At 52.5% G+C, this 20,389-nt stretch overlaps 1 protein-coding gene across 13 annotated transcripts in view; it reads right to left on the bottom strand.

Annotated features, from left to right (window-relative positions):
• Positions 1–20,389, bottom strand: part of LRCH1 (leucine rich repeats and calponin homology domain containing 1) — a 61,537-nt gene that overhangs the window by 5,293 nt on the left and 35,855 nt on the right. For 4 of the 13 annotated variants that reach the window (XM_032975063.2, XM_032975064.2, XM_032975066.2 and 1 more), the window contains exons 11-24: positions 18,690–18,812; positions 17,352–17,429; positions 15,840–15,914; positions 14,057–14,182; positions 12,962–13,004; positions 11,134–11,295; positions 10,260–10,307; positions 6,646–6,705; positions 5,786–5,860; positions 4,214–4,286; positions 2,953–3,252; positions 2,072–2,190; positions 1,312–1,458; positions 227–304 (exon numbers count right to left, since the gene is read on the bottom strand). In XM_032975063.2, coding sequence (XP_032830954.2) covers positions 227–304; positions 1,312–1,458; positions 2,072–2,190; positions 2,953–3,252; positions 4,214–4,286; positions 5,786–5,860; positions 6,646–6,705; positions 10,260–10,307; positions 11,134–11,295; positions 12,962–13,004; positions 14,057–14,182; positions 15,840–15,914; positions 17,352–17,429; positions 18,690–18,812 — 1,507 coding nt within the window. The remainder of the gene's footprint in view (positions 1–226; positions 305–1,311; positions 1,459–2,071; positions 2,191–2,952; positions 3,253–4,213; positions 4,287–5,785; positions 5,861–6,645; positions 6,706–10,259; positions 10,308–11,133; positions 11,296–12,961; positions 13,005–14,056; positions 14,183–15,839; positions 15,915–17,351; positions 17,430–18,689; positions 18,813–20,389) is intronic. The other 9 variants (XM_032975065.2, XM_032975070.2, XM_032975068.2 and 6 more) reach the window with 9 other exon arrangements.

The raw sequence follows: 20,389 nt of genomic DNA, 5'->3' as shown, positions 1-20,389 counted from the left end.
TCAAGTGGCAATGGTTACACATCGCACGAGGTACTCATTTGAGGCCGAGTCGACCGAGGGGAGGCCCAGGACTGGTGTTGGCCGTGAGCGGGAATCAAAGTTAGCTCGCCGGGTTCATAGCACAGCGCGCTAACCGCTACACCACCGCTCCCCACACGCGCGCACACACACACACGTGGTGCAATGCAGTTCAATGTAGAGACTGGGTCTTTAGGCCCATGCCTACCTGTGGAACTCCCATCTTCTTGCAGGCCTCCAGGAAGTTCTCCACATTTCTTCTGCACTTTGCCATTGTAAGCTTAGGCTGCGTGGCAAGAACAAGAACGTTCAGAATCAGAATATTTACACTGGAGGAATTCGATGAGCTGTAAAGCTCTTTTGCGCAGATGTCTAGCAAAATTCAATAAACTTGACATTCGCCGATGGCAGAAGTGACAACAAGCTGACGATGCCATGCGTTGTCAATCCTCGTGGCCCCACGCTGTCCACATTGTCAATTTTATACTTAACACCACATGGGTGCTGGGCGTTTAACCCATTGCCATTCTGATGACGTGCGTGTATGTACGTGCACGTCACCAGAAGACAAACTAAAATAACTTTATCGGTACCGAGGCTCCCACAAAGCCATGCGGGAGGGCGTGTGGCACAGTTTGGCGCCAGCTATCGTGGAGTGCGGTCGTGTTGCTACGGTTCTCTGCGGTAAGTACGTCTTTAAAAACAACAGCGCTACGCCTCTAAATAAAATTAACGCTAACCGCTTGCACGTTCTGAGATTCAGCGGTGAACGGGACCTCCACCCTGCACCTTGCATACGTCTCCTTCTCAGTCGGTTTTTTAACTAACGTTTGGGGAGGCCGTCATCCAGCAGTAGATTGTTCATGTAATTACAGTTTTACTGCTGTGGGTAAAGTTGCTGTGCTATATAGCTCTTTTTCGGAAGCAACCTGGCCATAAATAACAGCTCAAAGTGGCTAATCACGTGGAAATTTATTGCAGCCAAATTCTCTAAATGCACGTTTCAAAATGTGGAGCCAAAAACCAGATGACTCCACAAGGAGAGAGACACGCAAATTCCAAATATACAGCAGGCGTCAGGGTCGAGATTGAACCCACGGCCTCCTTTATACCAGGCAAGGTCGTTAACATCTCCTAGCCACCGTGGCGAGATGTTAACGTCCATACGTCGTAACACCCCAGGCTAGCCGTGCGCCGGCACCGGCATTTCCGGATAACTGTTGGCGACACGCAGCAGAGACGGTGTCGGCGGTGGCGTCGGCGTGGGCGACGGCGTGGGCGACGGGCACCCACCACGGCGGGCGAGGGCACGTGGATGCTGGGCACGGAGCGCGGGCGGATGTGGTTCGCCAGGTGGCACAGCACGACGCCGTCCATGAGCGCCGAGCCCAAGTTCACCGGGTCTCCCGGCAGCGTCACCTTCAGCCGGCACTCGATGTTCTGAGCGGGAAGCACAAAGTGCACGCGTGGGGCGACGCTCGGCAGGGGCGGACGGACGGGGGGTGCCCCCCCCCCCCCCTTCCCGCCTCGCTGGGCTGTAACCGCGAGTGCCGTTTGTTACCCAGCACCCGCGCACATTCACAACGGCGCTGCAGCTGTACTCGCGCGCGGACACTTTTGTCGATCCACCGCCGGTGAGGATTCTTTGACCGTACTTCACCGCGCGTCAACGCGGGTTGGTGAAGGCGGGGAGCAGAGACTTTGAAGCACAGAAGTACAGCGCAACGACAGCTTTTTTCTGCATTGCTATCGTTGCTGGCGACCATGTAGTCCCGCCGCCTGTAACACCTGTTATGCATGGTGGTCCCTTTCATCCAAGCTGTGGAGCATGTGACCAAGATCAGGTGCATTCCGAGAGAACAAACTAAAGTCGAACTCAGGAAATCGAGGCGAGGCCCAAAGCAGGTAGAAGACGCCGTTAGCCAGTGACGAGCGAGTTCGGGGATTCATCCGGGATGTTGGGAATTGCACCTCTGATTACAACTCGCCACCGCGGCGCCCGCTTTGAAACCCCCAACGCAACGGTGACGCGAGCTCACGGGCCGCCTCGCACCTTCTTGAGCTGCTCTATGAGCTCCATCTCCTCACGCACGTGGCTCAGCTTGCGCTTGACCGTGAAGCTGGGGTCCAGTCCCTCGAAGCTGTCCATGGCGCTGCTCGAGCTGTTGAAGGCTGCGAGGGGTCGGCGGAGGAGGGGGGGGGTGGGGGGAGGGTCAAGGCAAGGAGGCGTGGGGGGCGTGAGCGTGCCCCCGGGTCTTGACCTGCGTCCCCCCCCCCCAACCCCGTCGTATTTATCAGTTACGGTGCCCTACGCACTGACTGGCGTGGTGTGGGCAGGAATCTCATCCAACGGTGGAATGACACCGCAGGGTTCTACGTGAAAATGAGTTGCACAGGAACGGGCCGAATATGTTCCGTAAATGTAAAGAATGTGAATATTATTACTACGCTAGAGGCACATTACAGCATCTTAAGATACAGCTGCACATAGATGCTATATGAATACAAACTGTATTGTACTCATTCTTTGGGTCGTTCGGTAAAGTTACGTAGATAGAAAAAACAATAAAAAATAAAATAATAAAAATAAAGTGAATAAAAAATAATAAAACCATCACGACGTTTCGATCGCAACACAAGCAATCGTCATCAGGAGAGTGCGAACGAGTGCATGGGCAGTGTGAGTGTGCCTGGGCACACTCACTCACTCACCAGGCACACTGTTCTCAAGTCATGAAAATGACATGGAGAGATGTAACAAAAACTGTTCATCAGACGCTCGTCAACATACGCGCCACCAAACGAGCGGCGAGGACCACCGTCGCGGCGTTCGCTCGCGACGAGCGCCACCTGCTCCTCCCCGACGCCACGCGCCGCCGGCGGCGGCTCTACCCCGACGCGCCCGGCAGGACACAAGGACGACCGACTACGTACCTAGACGCTGCTCCAGCAGCCCGCCTCCGGCCGGGCTAAACAGGAAACTCCCGGGCGGTTTGCCGGCCGGCACGGAGGCCGCGGCCCTGTTGTGTGGGGAATGGGGCGCGTGCGCGTGCGGGGCGGTGGCGGCGGTAGCAGGGGGGGCGGCAGCGGCCGTGGGGGAGGACGACGGGGACTGCGTTGCGGGGTGCGTCGGGGAGCCAAGCGGGGAGGGCGGCCGCGGCGGCGAGCGAGCGGCGGGGGAGGGCGACGGGCGGGAGTGCGGAGGTTGGGGGCACGGGCGCACGGAGGCAGATTCTACTCGCGAGCGGCGGGGAGCGGAGAGCAGGCGTCGAGCGTTAGTGAACACACGCAAGAGGCGTTGGCGGGAACGACAGCGACGGGCGTGTTCGGTGGAAGAACAGGGAGACGATTAGATGGCAGTGGGAAACAGAGACACAACAGTTCACGGAGGAGGAAGTATACAAAGAAAATGCAACAATGAAGTGGAACCAATTTTAAAACAGATTTTTGTTGAATGCTAGAGAGTGAAAAGTATCATATATAATCGTAATGTAACGGTACACAAAAAAGCCACACACACACCATAACATTGGCAGCAACAAAAAATATATATTTTCTAACCGAAAAAAGTAACGTGCCAAAATATTGACAGGTTAGAGGTAGTTTGTTAAGGAAACGGTGAAAAGACAAGATGTTAATGTACACTGCTTAGCACAGGTCTCATTAGAATGCATGCAAGAGGTTTAGAATGTATGTAAAGAAACAGAATAAACAAGTCACCAGGGTTAAATCATGCTCCAAGTCATACACGTCGCATGCAGGTTGAACGATCGATGTCAACAGTGACTGAGAAAATGAGAACAGCACCACCACCATGGAATGTCTGCACGTTATGGGTGACACAAAACCGCAAATGGCCACATTTCTATTTTGGCACCCAAAATGAGGTAATTGAATCCAAATACGCAACCAACGTTCAATTACGAGCAGCAGCTTGGTTTTACCCCCCCCCCCCAAACCAAAATAACAATGCGGCCACATCGTTGTGAAATGAGGCGACGTGGAAGGAACGAGGGGGGGGGGGCAGGGGAGGGGGGGGTGCTAGGTGCGGGCGGCAGATCGAACGATGGAACGAGGACGTCACAGCCGCGCTAGCGCAAGGCCGCGGTGCTGACGGGCGTCCGTCGTGACGAGCGGCCGGGACTCGGGAGTTGGGGGTTGTGGCTGCTGGGGGGGGCTGCCCGACGATTCTCACCGGAGCGGAGCTTCAGGCCGAAGAGGGGAGCGTTGGAGCCACTGTAAGCGTTAGTGGGGGTCTTCTCTTCGCTCTGCAGGGCGCACACGCACGCAAACATCCCACCCCGTATGGCCTTAACAGACATTTGGGGCAAGTGTCGTTAGCGAGCACCTGTTGAAGGCCGGCGCGGCACAAGCCCGACCGCCTTTGTCTCCCCAGTGGCGATGTTTACGCACCGCACCGGGTACTCATTTGAGGCCGAGTCGACCTAGGGGAGGCCCAGGACCGGTTCAGATAATCGCTACTGGTGATGGCCGTGTGCGGGAATCAAACTCGGGTGGACGGGTTCGTGGTGCAGCACGCTAACCGCTACGCCGCCGCTCCCCGTAAGAGGCCACCACCACTGCTCAACTTTTCCAACGGCAACCGGTGCGACGCAGCATGGCGACTGTGATCCATGATGACTGTCCGTTAGTAGCAGCTTGGTCATAAGGGCAAGACCCCTGTTTCATATGAAGAGTATCTTTGTCAAGGTAGCCCTGCGGGTTGGTGGCCCATGCAGTAGCGGTTCCACTTGGCTCCTTTCCCCCCCCACTGGCATCCCAATTGTGCCAGCAGCGTCGTGTGACGAGACAAAAACAACGGCGCAGCGAGCAGTGCATCACCCTGTGTCGGAGAGAACGGCCGTAGAGGATTGACGCCGCAGAACTACTTCCGACCTCTCTGCCCACGCCGGGGTTACGTTCTGCAAAAGGTGCTCGTTGCACGTCCAACTTAGGCGTTTCATTCTCGAGAGTTGGAATGTAGCCAAATTAGGCGTAAGAAGTAAATTTAAGGCGACGGGATTATTTTTGTGCCGTCAATGGTGATCGGGCCGAGACCATCAACCCGCTATACCGGAGAGCCTGTTACGTGACGAGCAGCAACTTCGATTCAACCCCAGGATCTTAAACGTGCCAGTTCAGTACTTTAATCCGTGAGTTTGAGGGCTAACTCTTATAATAATCACAATTGCATCGAATTTTTGTGACCTAGGAGAGTCCACAAACTCTTTTTCATGAGGAGCCTGCATTGGGATGTTTAGCCAAAACAAATGACGTATGTTTTTAGCCACAGGAGGATAACCACGCAGAACAGCGGGGGAAACATACAAACCATAAGTACAAATCCCACAAAGTAAGGCGCCCAAGTTGGATATCGAATCTAGGGCCTTCTTGCTGCGAGGCACGGGTGCTACACCCACAGCACCATCCTGCTGACCTCCATATTTGACACTCTTACACACTTCTGCACGATACTTTTTAACTCGCTCAATAAACGCTCATCTCCAAGCTGTTACGACCGTGACATGAGATGACTCGCAACGTCGACGGGCACAAATCCACGATGCTCGGTGAAACGACAAACACGGTGAGCACAAAATTCGGTTTTACGAGCTGGAAGGCTGCGCATGTCGTGAACTAGCCCCGAACCGCGGCCACGCGCGCAACGCATCACGTGCTCGTGAGCGACGAGCCTAGGTTCACCGTGTGCGAATGGACAGTAACAAGAGAACACGCAGGCATCATGATTTTGAGACACGAAATGTACCTTGGTGAATTTATGGGGCTGGGGAGAGGCTTTTGGCAAGGCGGCGTCAGGGGAAGAGACAGGATCAGCAGGGGACTAAAACAAAAATGAGAAACCAAAGAAACGTAAACAAACGGAGCAGCAAATGCAGAATGACACGGATCAATGGACGGTCGCCGACAGTGGAATGAGCCAAATACGAATGCATGCCAGGCGAGGTCAAACACCCCAGCGTGTGAGAATGAGACTGGATGTTAAACACAAACTCATTTCAGTTTGGTGGAGTGCCGTGGACTGTGGTGAAAACTTGTTTCTCAAGCTGTACTTGTACGTCGTAAAGGAATGGAACATTGCAGATGCTGGCATTGATCATCAATCGCGGTCACCGAAATGCCAACGCGAGTGGCGTCGGGTCAGGAGACAAAGTGTCCATTTGGATCTCTCGCAGAGACAAGACGATGGCCAGCAGAAGCGGGTATCACAGAGCTACCCCTGAGATCCCTTCAAGTGACCTCTGGTCCACACAGAAATAGGGAAGATTTTTCCATTATCAGTGGGAATTTAAGCAAATTAAGTGCAGAACAGAATTAATGTGGTAAGCTTTTTCCGCGTGCAGTGATTGGTGGACAGGGCTGAGACCATCAACTGACGACACTTGAGATACCCGGTTTAGTTATCGGCGGCTGCCTGGATTCGAACCCAGGATTCTTGCCATTGCCTGCTCAGCGCTCTGACTTGAGCCACCCGGCCACCTAACTTAAATAAAGGGTGTTTAAACATTGTTACAACGTGAGCCGCTTGATATTCACACCGCAGCGATGAATGCCTCGAGCCACACACACACACACATTCTGTAGACGCAAATGAGAAGTGTCCCTTACCACTAGCAAGGCACTATCATCAATGTGGTGTGGCTTTCTGCTTGGAGGGACGTTTACACACTGCAAGGGAGGGGATATGAACACACACGCACGCACACACACACACAGAGCACAATGAACGAAACATAAAATCAAAAGGCCAAACGGCAGGTGGCAAAAGCTAGTACGGTGCACATCAGCGGTTCTCAACCTTGTTTGGCTACTGCTGTACCCCCCTTTGTTGAATTTGGTTTCAACCGAGTACCCCACCATGCCTGACCTAACGTGGTTCTGAGAAATAAATGTATGAAGAATGAACATCGATATTTTAACCGACTGTCCATTTTGTGAGATATTCTAACTCTCAAGTAACTGCAAGCGAATAAAAAAATTACCGGACGCTCTACGTGCGTGACGCACTTTGTTCGCGCTCGCTCGTTACTCTTGGAACCCGCATTCAGTTTAGAACGGATTTTATTGCATCTTTCTAGGTTACCATATGGATTTACGTTTAAATCGTAGTTATTTTATATTGGCAGATTCAGACGTGATGATTCACCGACGACTCACACGTGTGATATAATTTCACCCGCGTTTATAAATCACCTCGCGTACCCCCCTGGGACATTGCCACGCGTGCCCCCAGGGGTCCGCGTGCCCCCAGGAGTCCGCGTGCCCCCAGGGGTCCGCGTGCCCCCAGGGGTCCGCGTGCCCCCAGGGGTCCGCGTGGCCCCAGGGGTCCGCGTGGCCCCAGGGGTCCGCGTGCCCCCAGGGATCCGCGTGGCCCCAGGGGTCCGCGTGCCCCCAGGGGTCCGCGTGCCCCCAGGGGTCCGCGTGCCCCCAAGGGTCCGCGTGGCCCCTGGTTGAGAACCACGGGTGCACACGTGCAAACACACACGGCCCTTTCTTTTTGGAGACGCGCTGCTGGGTGAGCGCCGCCAGAAGCCGTGCGGGTCTCGAGCGCTTTTTTTGTTTTAGCTCACGCCAAACGTCACCGCGCCGGCAAGCGCAGACCTTGCGAAGGCGGGGAGCGTAGCCGAGCGTGGCCGTACAATAATACAGTACAACGACGGGTTCTGGCCGCGCGGCCCGCCAGGTATCCCTGCCCGCTGGGTCACCCACGCCGAGCGCGGTCCAGGCTCGACCCCCGCTTGGGTTTACGAGATCTGACGAGAGCCGGGGCGGGGGGGCGGGGAGGAGGATTCTGGACAGCGGTGAAAAACGTCGGCGAGTTTCCAAAAGCTCGGGCCGTGAGTGTTCCCCCCCCACACGGAGTTTGAACCCGGACCGGCGCGGCAACGCACACAACCTTTATCGACGTCGGTCCGTACACCTTTTCCACTAACGAGTTTTTTTGTTCTACACGAAGATGCTTCTGACGCATTGTTATTCGTTGTGGGCTGGCCGCTGTTCGCTGGGGCGCGCGGTGGCGCAAGTGTTGTCGTGCAGGACACTGGAAGGGTAATTGACGAGCGCACGCAGGGGGGTGACGGTCTCCTGAGGCCAGGAGAGTCTCACCATCGCAGCAGCGGGGTGACGGTCGCTGCGTGGTTCCCAGTGAAGTAATCTGGCGGGGTCATTTTTCAAATTCGGCAACTTGTCACCGAGATGTTTAACCAGTTGAGAACGAGAGAGAGCAGGATAGTCTCACTTCGCTTGCCACGAGGGGGTGATGATTGCTGCTACGTGTCAATTGAGTAATATGCAGGGTGATTTTATAATTTTGCAAATAAACTATTTTTAAACTCAACTATTTAGATTTTACCAGGTAAGGCCAACTGGGCTGCAAAGTTTTTTTTCAGAAGCGACCTGGTCACAAATGATAGCTCAACGAAGTGGCTTACTTATAGCAGCCAAAAATTCTAAACACGTATTTAAAAACGTGGAGGGAAAAACCGGAGGACCCGGAGAAAAACGCACACGACCATGGGGAGAGAGACACTGCAAACTTCAAATATACAGCAGGTGCCAAGGGTCGGGATCAAACCCACGACCTCCTGTATACCAGTCCAGGGAGTTCGTATTCTTTGGTTCTTTCGGTAAGTCACGTAGATAGATAGAAAAAAAAATCACGACGTTTAAATCGCAACACAAGCGGTCGTCATCAGGAAAAGGGGTTAGCCTCTAAAGGCAAACTGTTTATAAAGGTTTGGAGATGGGCGTAGCCCAAGTGTGTCATCAGCACCAGCAGCATGGGCGGGGCAGCAATAACAATGCTAATGCAGCACCAATGCCAATGCAGCACCAATGCCAATGCAGCACCAATGCCAATGCAGCACCAATGCCAATGCAGCACCAATGCAGCAACAATGCCAATGCAGCACCAATGCAGCAACAATGCCAATGCAGCAACAATGCCAATGCAGCACCAATGCAGCAACAATGCCAATGCAGCACCAATGCAGCAACAACGCCAATGCAGCAGCAATGCCAATGCAGGGGCAATGCCAATGCAGGGGCAATGACAATGCAGCAGCAATGCCAATGCAGCAGCAATGGCAATGCAGCAGCAATGGCAATGCAGGAGCAATGACAATGCAGCAGCAATGGCAATGCAGCAGCAGCAACGCCAATGCAGCAGCAATGCCAATGCAGCAACAATGCCAATGCAGCAGCAACGCCAATGCAGTAACAATGCCAATGCAGTAACAATGCCAATGCAGCAGCAATGCCAATGCAGCAGCAATGCCAATGCAGCAGCAATGCAGCAACAATGCCAATGCAGCAAAGGGCCGCAGGAAATCACTGCACCCCGCTCCACACACCACACTGCTGACGGTGGAGGTTGATTGACAAGAAAGCACACATCAAGTCATGACCCAAAGTGGTTGATGACATCTTTCCAATGATTGCTGAGTCTGTAACCTTCCTCTCGGTTGAAATTGTGTCTGTGTCTGTATATATGGATGGCTTCATGAACGAATCTTTGTTGATAGCCAGTCGTCTTGTAAAGTACCATCGTCTTAGAGAAATCAATTTTACGTGAGTCGGCCGCATTAAAATAATGATCAGCCACGACAGAAGTATTGGTCCTGCCGTGTTTCAGATCTGCCTTGTGTTCACGAACACGGTCAGAGACATGTCGCTTAGTTTCCCCAATGTAACTGCTGCCGCAGATACAGCTTAGTTTGTAGACGCCGGGATATTGCATGTCAGGAATCATGTTCTTCACAGATGGGATCAGATCACAAATTTTATGTACTGTGTTAAATCGGACCTGGATCTTGTGTTTGTTCATGATTTTTGAAATATTTTTAGTTACCCCTGCTAGGGTCATGGTTTTGATTGGATCCTCAGATGGCTCCTTCCTCACGGTTGGGGTGATGGCTTTGAGGATTGCCTCGTCAGAATATCCATTCGCCTTGAGATAGTTACCGGAGTTTCGACTCTACTCCCCTTCCTGCCATTTCCCATGGGTAAAAAGGTTAAAGAAAGTTAAAGCAAACATTACACTATTAAATATATTTTTGTAAAACCTAAGCGATAAAAATTTAAACCAGCGCACGACAGAGGGGTAACCGGTGTGGGGGATGACGAGGTTTGTCGAACGCGAGCGAGCGAGCAGACAGCGGCAGCACGATAGAGGGGCGGCGACGGCAGCAGCTCGGCATCCCCAGAGCCGTCGGCACACTCACGTCACTTTGCGGGTCGCTCTCTGCGCTGTGTTGGTGGACTCCGCGAGGCTGCGTAAAGAAAACGCAGAGACACGGCACACGCGGGGCAGTGAGTCGGAGGTTCCGGTTGAGAGCTGGAGAGCCCACCTTGAGCGAGAGCATGATAAGATGCATCCGTCACCATCATTAACATTGCTTCAGGAACCTTGCAAGTTGGCGACCTCGTGCTGTTGGTTGTGAAAGATAGGTGGGCTTGGGCAAAACAAGTCATAATGGATTTTAAATTTTGATTTAAAGCTTTCGTGACTGCAGTAATTCATATTCTTAGTTCATAATGGAGTAAAGATATACTATAAACTACTACAAAATTTTTATTTTTATTTTTCAGAAGCGACCTGGCTACCACAAATAATAGCCCAATGAAGTGGCTTATCGTGTTGAATTGTATAGCAGCCAAATACTCTAAATGCGTGATGTTGATTCTAAATGTGGAGGGAAAACTGGGAGACACAGAGAAAAATCTATCAGACCACGGGGAGAACATTCAAACTCCACATATACCGCAGGCATCGGGATCAAGCCCACGACCTCCTGTATACCAGGCAAGGTAGTTAACATCTCGCCAAGGCATCTACACCAAGCCGTCGCCGTCTCCCGCTTGTTTCACACAAAGTGCCTGCCGCAGGTGAACCACGACACCCCGCTGATCTCGTTCATCAAGCGGCGTAAACCATCATCATCATCATCACGCCAACTCCGCTCATCCTCGCAGCGGCGACGGCTTTTGGCCGGCCATCGAACAAAGACGGTCGCCGCGTCGCCCGCTTAGCCGATGCGCTTGTGCGCAAAAAATCCGAGCGCCGCAGGCGGGGCCGCACGCGGCCGGCTCGCGCACCTTGGTGGCGGTGAAGGTCTGCGTGGTCGAGTGCTTGGTCAGCCGCTGGCGCTCGTCCTCGTAGCGGCGGCGGGCCAGCTGCGCCTCGTGCCGCGTGCGCTCCAGCAGGATCTGCTCGCGCTTCTTCTGGAACTCGAACTCGGCGGGCGGAAGGTCCTCCTGCTGCCACAGCGACAGGGCGGCCGCGTCATCAGGCGCATCGACGACGGACGATACAACGGTTCCATTAAAAAAAAACAAAAAATAATCCGTTCTGCCACTTTTTATTCGAAATGTACAATGGGCGTCACGTCGCGAGATGGAGAATCCATTCGAGACTCCCGCGGGGGAGAGAGAGAGACGAAGCGTGAAGAGAATGGCCCACAGATGCGGATACTACGGAGCTGCCTCCGAGATCTCTTCCAGTGACCTCGGGGGGAAGCGCTTTTCGAGAATGTTTGTCGCACGGAGGTCAAAACAAATTAAATGAAGAACCGACATTTGATTCGATGGGTATTTTTGTGGAGTCACTCACGATAGGGCTGAAACTAACAATGCTGTGACTGAACCCAGTTTAATCACTGGTGGCTGCCTGGATTCAAAACCATTATCTCAGTAATGACCTCGAAGCCACCGGGTCATCTTTTGAATGAATCATTTTTAATTATTACAGTAAGTCCTCTATTTACAGTAGGCAAAACAACGTTAATCGACACCTATTTTACCACTGACTTAATGACATACATTTAGGATATGTTCCTAGCGCTCATTTTTAGGTTAAGATTAACAGAAAAAACATGAAATGAGTACAGAAATAGTAAACAAAAGAAACCCCAAAAAGATGCATAACAAGCTTAAATATATAAGTTAATACAGAATCGGAATATTGAGAATGTGTTGGAGTCCAGTAAGGGGCAGGGTCAGAATGTTACTCACCAGAGATGGCAGCAGAGATTACATTCAGAGATACATTCACAGATGTTACATTCAGATATTACATTCACAGAGATTACATTGAGATATATTAAATTCACAGAGATTACATTAAGATATTACATTCACAGAGATTACATTGAGATATATTACATTCACAGATATTACATTCAGAGATTACATTCACAGATATTACATTAAGAGATTACATTCACAGATATTACATTCACAGATATTACATTCAGAGATTACATTCACAGATATTACATTCAGAGATTACATTCACAGGGATTACATTCACAGCGATTACATTGAGATATATTAAATTCACAGATATTACATTGAGAGACATTACATTCACAGAGATTACATTAAGATATTACATTGACAGAGATTACATTGAGCTATATTACATTCACAGAGATTACATTGAGATATATTACATTCAGAGATTACATTCACAGAGATTACATTCACAGAGATTACATTCACAGAGATTACATTGAGATATATTACATTCACAGATATTACATTCACAGAGATTACATTCAGAGATTACATTCACAGAGATTACATTGAGGTATATTACATTCAGAGAGATTACATTGAGATATATTACATTCACAGAGATTACATTCAGGGAGGGCAGTACGGTATTGAGTACAAGGCGATGTTGTAAACACCGAGGCTTCATTCGGCACCCGCTGGGTCAGTGCGTCACCACGCACGCTGCCCAAACCCCTGCCGTTCTCGTCTCTCGATTTAAAAAAAAAAACACGTATGCGGTGAACCAACGCATTTTAAATAGAATCGTGTTCCCCAATTCGTCGGTGAGGCTACAGTGAAACAACGACGCAAACAGGAGCAACGTCAAAGAGGGGACCTTACTACTATTACGTCCGCTCACAAGACTCACCTGATAGACCGTGGTATCCGTCGCCGTGACGCCGGGTTGACCGCTGAAAGTGTGGAAGGCAAGTCAAAGATTAGAGCGACACGAACGACTGCTCACTCTCACCCAAATACAGACCGAGAGGGTGCAAGAGGACAGTTCCAAGCATGTACATGTGTACGCTGAACTTCTTTCGCACCATGCGTAGCCAACCGCGACTAATCGGAGGTGCGGGGAAGTCGGAACACAGAAAGATAAAGATAGCCAGCCATTTAAGTGCCTACTGAAGGAGGAGTTAAAACTACTAAAGAACGAATTGTATATTACCAGGTAAGGCCCACTGAGATATACAGCTTCTTTTCAGAAGTGACTTGCCCACAAATGATAGCCCTACAAAGTGGCTTATCACGTGGAAATTTATCACAGCCAAGTACTCTGAATTCATGCTTCTAAATGTGGAGGGAAAAACCGAAAGAATCCACGCGACAACGGGAAGAACATGCAAACTCCAAATCTACAGGCGTCAGCGGTTGGGATCGAACCCAGGGACTCCTGCATGCCTGGCGAGGGAGTTAACATCTCACCACCATGGCGAACAAACTTTCGAGTGCTACCCATATCTGTACATCAGCTTGTCTTTCCAGGCACGGTATATTTTATGCTTAACCACATCACACATCATCACTTATCGCGCACTTTCAGATGCCCTTCTGCGGTCGTCTGGAACGCTCTTCCCTCCGATATTAGGAAGCCACTGGAGCTATGCACTTTTAAATCTAGATGGAAAACTCATTCCTTTAGAACTTTTTGTCCATAGTTTGTTGTCCTTCCCTCGAACCTCCAATTAGCACGGTTGGCTACGTACGGTGCGAAAGAAGTTCAACATATAGTTATCTTGGGTCATACACGACACTTGATCAAAACGAATCGCGCAAATTCCCCTGGGTCGCCAACCCGCCCCTCGAATACCGATTCAACGTCCGTCTCGATAACCCCGCCTTCCCCCTTCATCACGCACGTGCCGCGTCCCACCCATCACAACCTCATTTCCCCAACAATACTCTTCTGCAGCCATTTCTCGCTTCGTGACAAAAAACGCCCGGCGGTCGCTGCCCTCACTTGCTGACGAGCCCCGGGAGCGGCGAAGCCGAGGTGCTGCCGGCGTTCCGCAAGATGCCGGCGAGCGGCGCGCAAGGTCCCCCTCCTTCTCCTCCTCCGCCGCCGCCGCCGCCGCCGTACCCTCCACTGCGATAACCACACGGACGACACGGCCGCTCACCGAACCTGCACACGCTGCAGCGTTGTGCCGCCCGCGTCGCTTAGGATAACAGAATTTGTAACGGGACGTTCGCCACAAACGATTGACAGGCGCAGGAAACAACAGAAGTGATGGGAATGCAGCAAGAAGAGTCGCCGATAATTGCCCAAGCTCTGCTGTCCCTTCATTGGGATGCTTGTCCACCACGATTAATTATTATACACGCAGATGGAAATCCGTACGAGGGGGGGGGGCTAACACTCAATCCCCGCACAGATTATTTTACTTGCCGTACTGCCATTCGTACCCTGGCAAGCTGGGAGATGGCGACCTAGATGACCACGGGCAAGGCGGGTGCCCTCACGAATTTGTCCGATTCACCAACCCTCGCCGCCTCGACCAGCGCTGGATTAAAGGCCACGGCGTGCCAGCACAGCAACGAGCCACCAGCTGCTGCCGCTGTTGCACGAATCGCAGACGACCGTGGACCAAACGGAGTCGTCGCAGCTGATCTACCGGCAGCAAAACGGCAACAACACCTTGCCTACTACAAATGGGCACCGTGGTGACGAGATGTTACCTCCCTCGCCTGGTATACAGGAGATCCTGGGTTCGATCCCGACCCTGATGCCTGAGGTATATTTGGAGTTTTCATGTTCTGTCCGTGGTCGTGGGGATTATTCTCCGGGTTCCCCGGTTTTTCCCTCGACATTTAGAAATAAGCATTCAAGAGTATTCGGCTGCTATAATTTTCCAAGTGATAAGCCACTTCATTAGGCGATCATTCTTGGCCAGGTTGCTTCTGAAAAAAAGAGCTACATAGCTCAGTGGGCCCTAGCTGGTAAAATAAAGAATAATTGATCGTTTAGTCGAGTGCCTATATTTTGACTCACCGGACACGCCCATCGCATCCAGACGCGATAGCCCGCGCCGCGTAGGGATGCGACACGCACCCACACAGATCGCGATTGTCAACACGACAAGCGCTGCATAATCCAACCGCATTTCCGACTCATAGCGTAGGACTGCAAAAGAGACTGGTGTCGGGAAGGCGAACACCGCACGTGGGCAACTGACGAAAGCGTCAACGCGCATTTGGCTTTTTTCCCCATTCGCGTGAGAAAATGGGCAAACAAGGGGGTGGCTCCCTGATGCGCGACCCCTGACTCAAAACAAACATAGATCCACAAAGACATTGCAAATGAGGAAAAAGCTGTTGGTACATGCAGTGAAACCTCACCATAAAATTCCCGCTTTATGCGCATTGCTCTTACCTGTGTGTGTATATATCTCCTAAAAAAATCGCGAATCGACAGAAACCACGTCAACGTTTCCTGACGTGAATTTTTTTTTTTGGCCGCATCGAACGTTCGACGTGGCCAAACAGCTTCCCACCGAGGTTTCACCACAACATTTAACAACCCAACCGGTTCACAACAACTTCACAGCAGGCGACCCTCTCGTACAGACGCGTTTCAAAATCACTCTGCACGGCAAACACGAGAACCGCGACCAACAACACGGCAGGACCGTGCTCGCAATGAAGCCGAAGCGTTTCGCAAACCGTCTCCCAAGGCCTGGGCAAGCACAAGGCACCGTCGGGGGTAAGAGACGGGGGAGAGACCCAGCGCAGGCGAGCGGTACCTTGGGGCCGAGTGGACAAACGCGGGGGAGCGGCGTCTGTCCTTGGCAGTGAAGGACGAAGACTGAGGGAGACGTCTAAGACAAACACACGGGGTGGGGGGAGGGGGTAGGCCGGGGCGCCGGGGGGGACACACGAGGGGGATGCACGGAGGACGTGACGACGAAGGACAAATGCACATGCGTGGTGTCGAGAGAGACGGCGGGGGTGACACGGACAGACACGCGGGGAGACACGCACAGACACACGCGGGGAGACAAGCGGAGACACGCGGGGAGACACACGCGGGGAGACACGCGGAGACACGTGGGGAGACACACACAGACACACGCGGGGAGACACGCACAGACACGCGGGGAGACACGGACAGACACGCGGGGAGACACGCACAGACACGAGGGGAGACACGCACAGACACGCGGGGAGACACGCACAGACACGCGGGGAGACACGTGGGGAGACACACACAGACACACGCGGGGAGACACGCACAGACACGCGGGGAGACACGGACAGACACGCGGGGAGACACGCGGGGAGACACGCACAGACACGAGGGGAGACACGCACAGACACGAGGGGAGACACGCACAGACACGCGGGGAGACACGCACAGACACACGGGAAGACAAGCACAGACACGCGGGGAGACACGCACAGACACGAGGGGAGACACGCACAGACACGAGGGGAGACACGCACAGCCACACGGGGAGACACGCGGGGAGACACGCACAGACACGCGGGAAGACACGCACAGACACGCGGGAAGACACGCACAGACACGCGGGAAGACACGCACAGACACGCGGGAAGACACGCACAGACACACGGGGAGACACGCACAGACACGCGGGGAGACACGAAGGCGACAGATGCACGGGACCACGGATTGGGGAGGGAGGTTATCGCACATTCTTGCTATGTTAGTGACAAACAGCGAGCGGCGGACATGCGGCAAGAGACCAGGGGGCATGCTCAAGCCTCGACTCACGCAGCCGTCCCAGCTGCCCGTATGGCCGGGTCGCTGGGTGGTCCCTTTCACGTGACACCCACCCCCCGTTTTTACGCGAACTTCCGTTCGTTATATTTTGCTTTATTTATTCTCGCGTAAATGCAGTGAAACGCTCGAGTTTAACTGCATTTGCACTCCTAAGCAGGGACGTGTAAATAAGGCCGGCCGGTACTCTGGTCTGTCCACAAAAGTAATTGATCAGCAGTTGTGGAACTAAAACCGATTTTAAAAGTCTCAATATTCTCTTGACTAATGCACTCGCTCATTCGGTGTTCGTGACCCTCGCTCATTGTTGTCGCATCGCTTCACAGACAGAAAGGCGAAAGGCTGCCCCACCATCGTAGTGCTTCGCTGAACATTTCCCCCATCAGGTTGAAATTCTGCCGTCCGGTTCCCGGCGCAGCGCTGCAAATGTGATGGTGGCCGGGCGGGCCGGCGAATTAACGGTCACCGGCGTGGGTGAAGTCAGCGAGGGGGGAGTAGGGACTCGAGCCGGTACCTGGCGTCGTGAAACGATATGGGTCGTCGGCGAATGTCCGTCTCGCAGAACGACGCCGAGTAAACAACGGGCCTTCGCCTGCCGTCCCCAACAACGCAGGGCCACCACCAACCCCACCCCCCACCGACCCCAACCACCGCCACAGAGAAACGCCAGGCAGCACCCGTTAAACCGAGCAGGCGGCAGCAGCAGGGCACGTGCAGCAGAGGGTGGCCGACGCACGCCACGGATGCGGTAGCGACGAGGCGTTGGTGTCGTCAGCAGCAGCGGCGGCGGCGGCGGCGGCAGGGGCACGGGGAAGGAGAGGGAAGGGGGGCGATGCGGCCAGACAAAGGCAGACACGGGCAGATGCGGGCACACGCGGGCAACGAAGCACGGTTAGCGAGCGCGCTCGCCAGCGACTTGACGCGTCGGGGCTCGAACACGCGACGACTGCTTCCAGCGTACATTTTGCACCCGTTGGGTCTCGTCGCTGCGGGGGCCCTGGGACGTGGCAGGGCCGGGGTGGCGGCTGCTGCACCACTCAGGCCAAGGTGATAGCACGCACGCTCGCTCGGGTCTCGCCACGCCGCCGAGGTTGCCGCTCGTCACGGGGTCTCGTCACCGTCTTTTTATTTTAGTGGACGGTGCCGAGCCGTTGACGAAACGGCACTGGCATCATGGCCCAACGACTCAATAATCACCGACGTATTTATTGCACGTAACGTGTGTTGCGACGCGCGAGGCTCTGTCAATCCACCGCCGGATTAGGGATTAGAGAAACGGTGAGCAGGAAGAGGAGCACAGGAGTGCAGTACGGCGGTGGATTTTGCTGCACTGCCCACTGCCGCCCACCATGGAGAAGTGCAGCAGACTGTTAACAAACTGCTATGCCAGGTGGTCGCCCCAAGCCAACCAAGCTTTAGGTATCACAAATATCGGACACATTCCAGAGGATTTGCTCGTACATAGAGCCTTTGTTTAAATGTTAATCATTAAACTATTTTACGACTGCTATTACCCAACACCACCGAATTATATTGGGACGCAAATAGAACATTGCACCTGGGGCTTTAATGTTAAAGACTCTCAGGCCAACGCCGCAGTCGGTCACTTCCGCTCATCCCCTTTCTTTGCGAGTCCCACGCACAGGTCACGCAGCATCGTCCCACGTGGCTTTTGCTTCGTCACCTCCCAATTGCCCAACTCCGCTTTACGCAACGTCCCCAGCCGTCACTTCTACACGCAGCAAAAACGCTGCGCCGCCCGAAAGGATGACGAGACGGTGATTGCGTCATCTCTCGGCAGGACGCCACGTCACAAGTGAGGGGGGGGGCGGGCGACCGGGCGGGGCCGTACCTCTCCTGGCTCCCGTCGGCGCTGCGGTGACGCTCCCGCAGGGTGCCGTCGCCAGCCTCCCTGTCGGCGGCGGCCCTCCCGCCGCCGCCGCCGCCCTGCTCGTCGTCCGCCGTCGGCGTTTTGCTGCAACGAGTCGGCAAGGGGCACGGTGCGCGTTAGCGAGGAACGGCAGGGGCCAGAGCAACGCGGCGCAAGGTGCTGTGGGGGCTAGTTAGGAATATGGAACACATTTCTCACTACAACCACTACACACCCCTACCCTCTCCAAGTGATGCGATTACATGATTCAGGGTTCAGATACGTATGTTAAACTTCTTTCGCACCGTACGTAGCCGTGCTGATCGGAGGTGCGAAATAATAAGATACAATTCCTGATTTGTTTTATTTTCAGCTGTCTGCCATTCTGCCGCTGGATGAAGGCCCCGTAAATCTGTGTTTGGTTACGATGTTTCCTTGACCATACTTCACCGTGCCGATCAAAACGGATTTGGCGAATGGAGGAAAGGCCCAGGGGCCGTTACAGATATATTGTTCGCCAGTGATGTGAGTTCGCGATGGCTGGGAATCGAACTCGGGTTGGCGGTTCACAGTGCGGCGCGCTAACCACTCCGCCGTCGGCTAAATTCAGAGAATTGATTTTGAGAATCAATAATTTTTCGCTTTATATTTTACCATCTCGTTTGCACTGTATCTCAAAGTCTGGTTTTATGGTTTTGTTTGTTCCATGAATTTAAATATAGCATTCACATATTTGCATACAATTTGAATACTTTATTGTCAAATCAAACACGCACAACATGCGTTTATCAGAAGTGTAAGAAACTTTTAATCGGCACATCATTACAAGCCTGGGGCCGATATCACGCATGTTAAAGTATCACATTAGGCGCTCCATGAGTTATGATTACTAAAATAAAATATTGGATTCTTCCATATAACACTGCAGTCAAACAGATGCAAGCACTTCCGATTAGCACGGTTGGCTAAGTACGAGCACGACCCTACCCATCATTGAATGCCCAACTATGCCTTACGCATTGCCGACATACCGATGTGAGCCTATAAGTATGCATCTATAACTGTGCACATCCCTATCTATTACAGCTATGCCATTCTCGCGTATAGCAATAGAATAACAATACCATTACAATTTGCTATTGCTACGTGCCATTGCAATAGGTGCTGAGCAAACCTAAAGCACACACATCGATTCTCATTCACTCTGTTTGAGGAATCGTGAAGTTGACGCAAGTTTTCTTTCACAAACTAAAACGTCTACCACACAAAGGAGTCACAGTCTTGTCACGCTACGCTCTTAGGCGAATCTCAGAATAACCAAAGCATTTTTTCTGTTCCCCAGCGCTGTAGAAAAACTATCATTGTTGAGCAATGTAATGACTGTTGTTGTGATTGAAATCATCAAGACTTCCGGCATTGGGCGTCGACCAAACATCTCATGAGTAGACATGGTGTCAACTCCACTTGTTATTGTGCCCATGGTAATGAATGGCAATGCAAATGTAGTATTAATGAGAGCTAAAAATGCTGCTGTGATCATAATTAAATGTGGCCCAGGTTCTGCTCGTGAGCTGCTCAATCATTTGAATACAGCACCACGTGTCTTTGTAATGAATACGAGTCAAATTAATTGTTGGGTGTTTATTTAAGTGAGAGTTCTTAAATATGTAATGAATAATAAA

This window comes from Petromyzon marinus, chromosome 55, assembly GCF_048934315.1.
Source record: "Petromyzon marinus isolate PM22_M1 ecotype Great Lakes invasive population chromosome 55, UKy_Petmar_22M1.pri1.0, whole genome shotgun sequence".
NCBI classification, from domain to species: Eukaryota; Metazoa; Chordata; class Hyperoartia; order Petromyzontiformes; family Petromyzontidae; genus Petromyzon; species Petromyzon marinus.
Note: the sequence above shows the minus strand (reverse complement) of the source record. Positions and strands in the feature narration are given on the sequence as shown.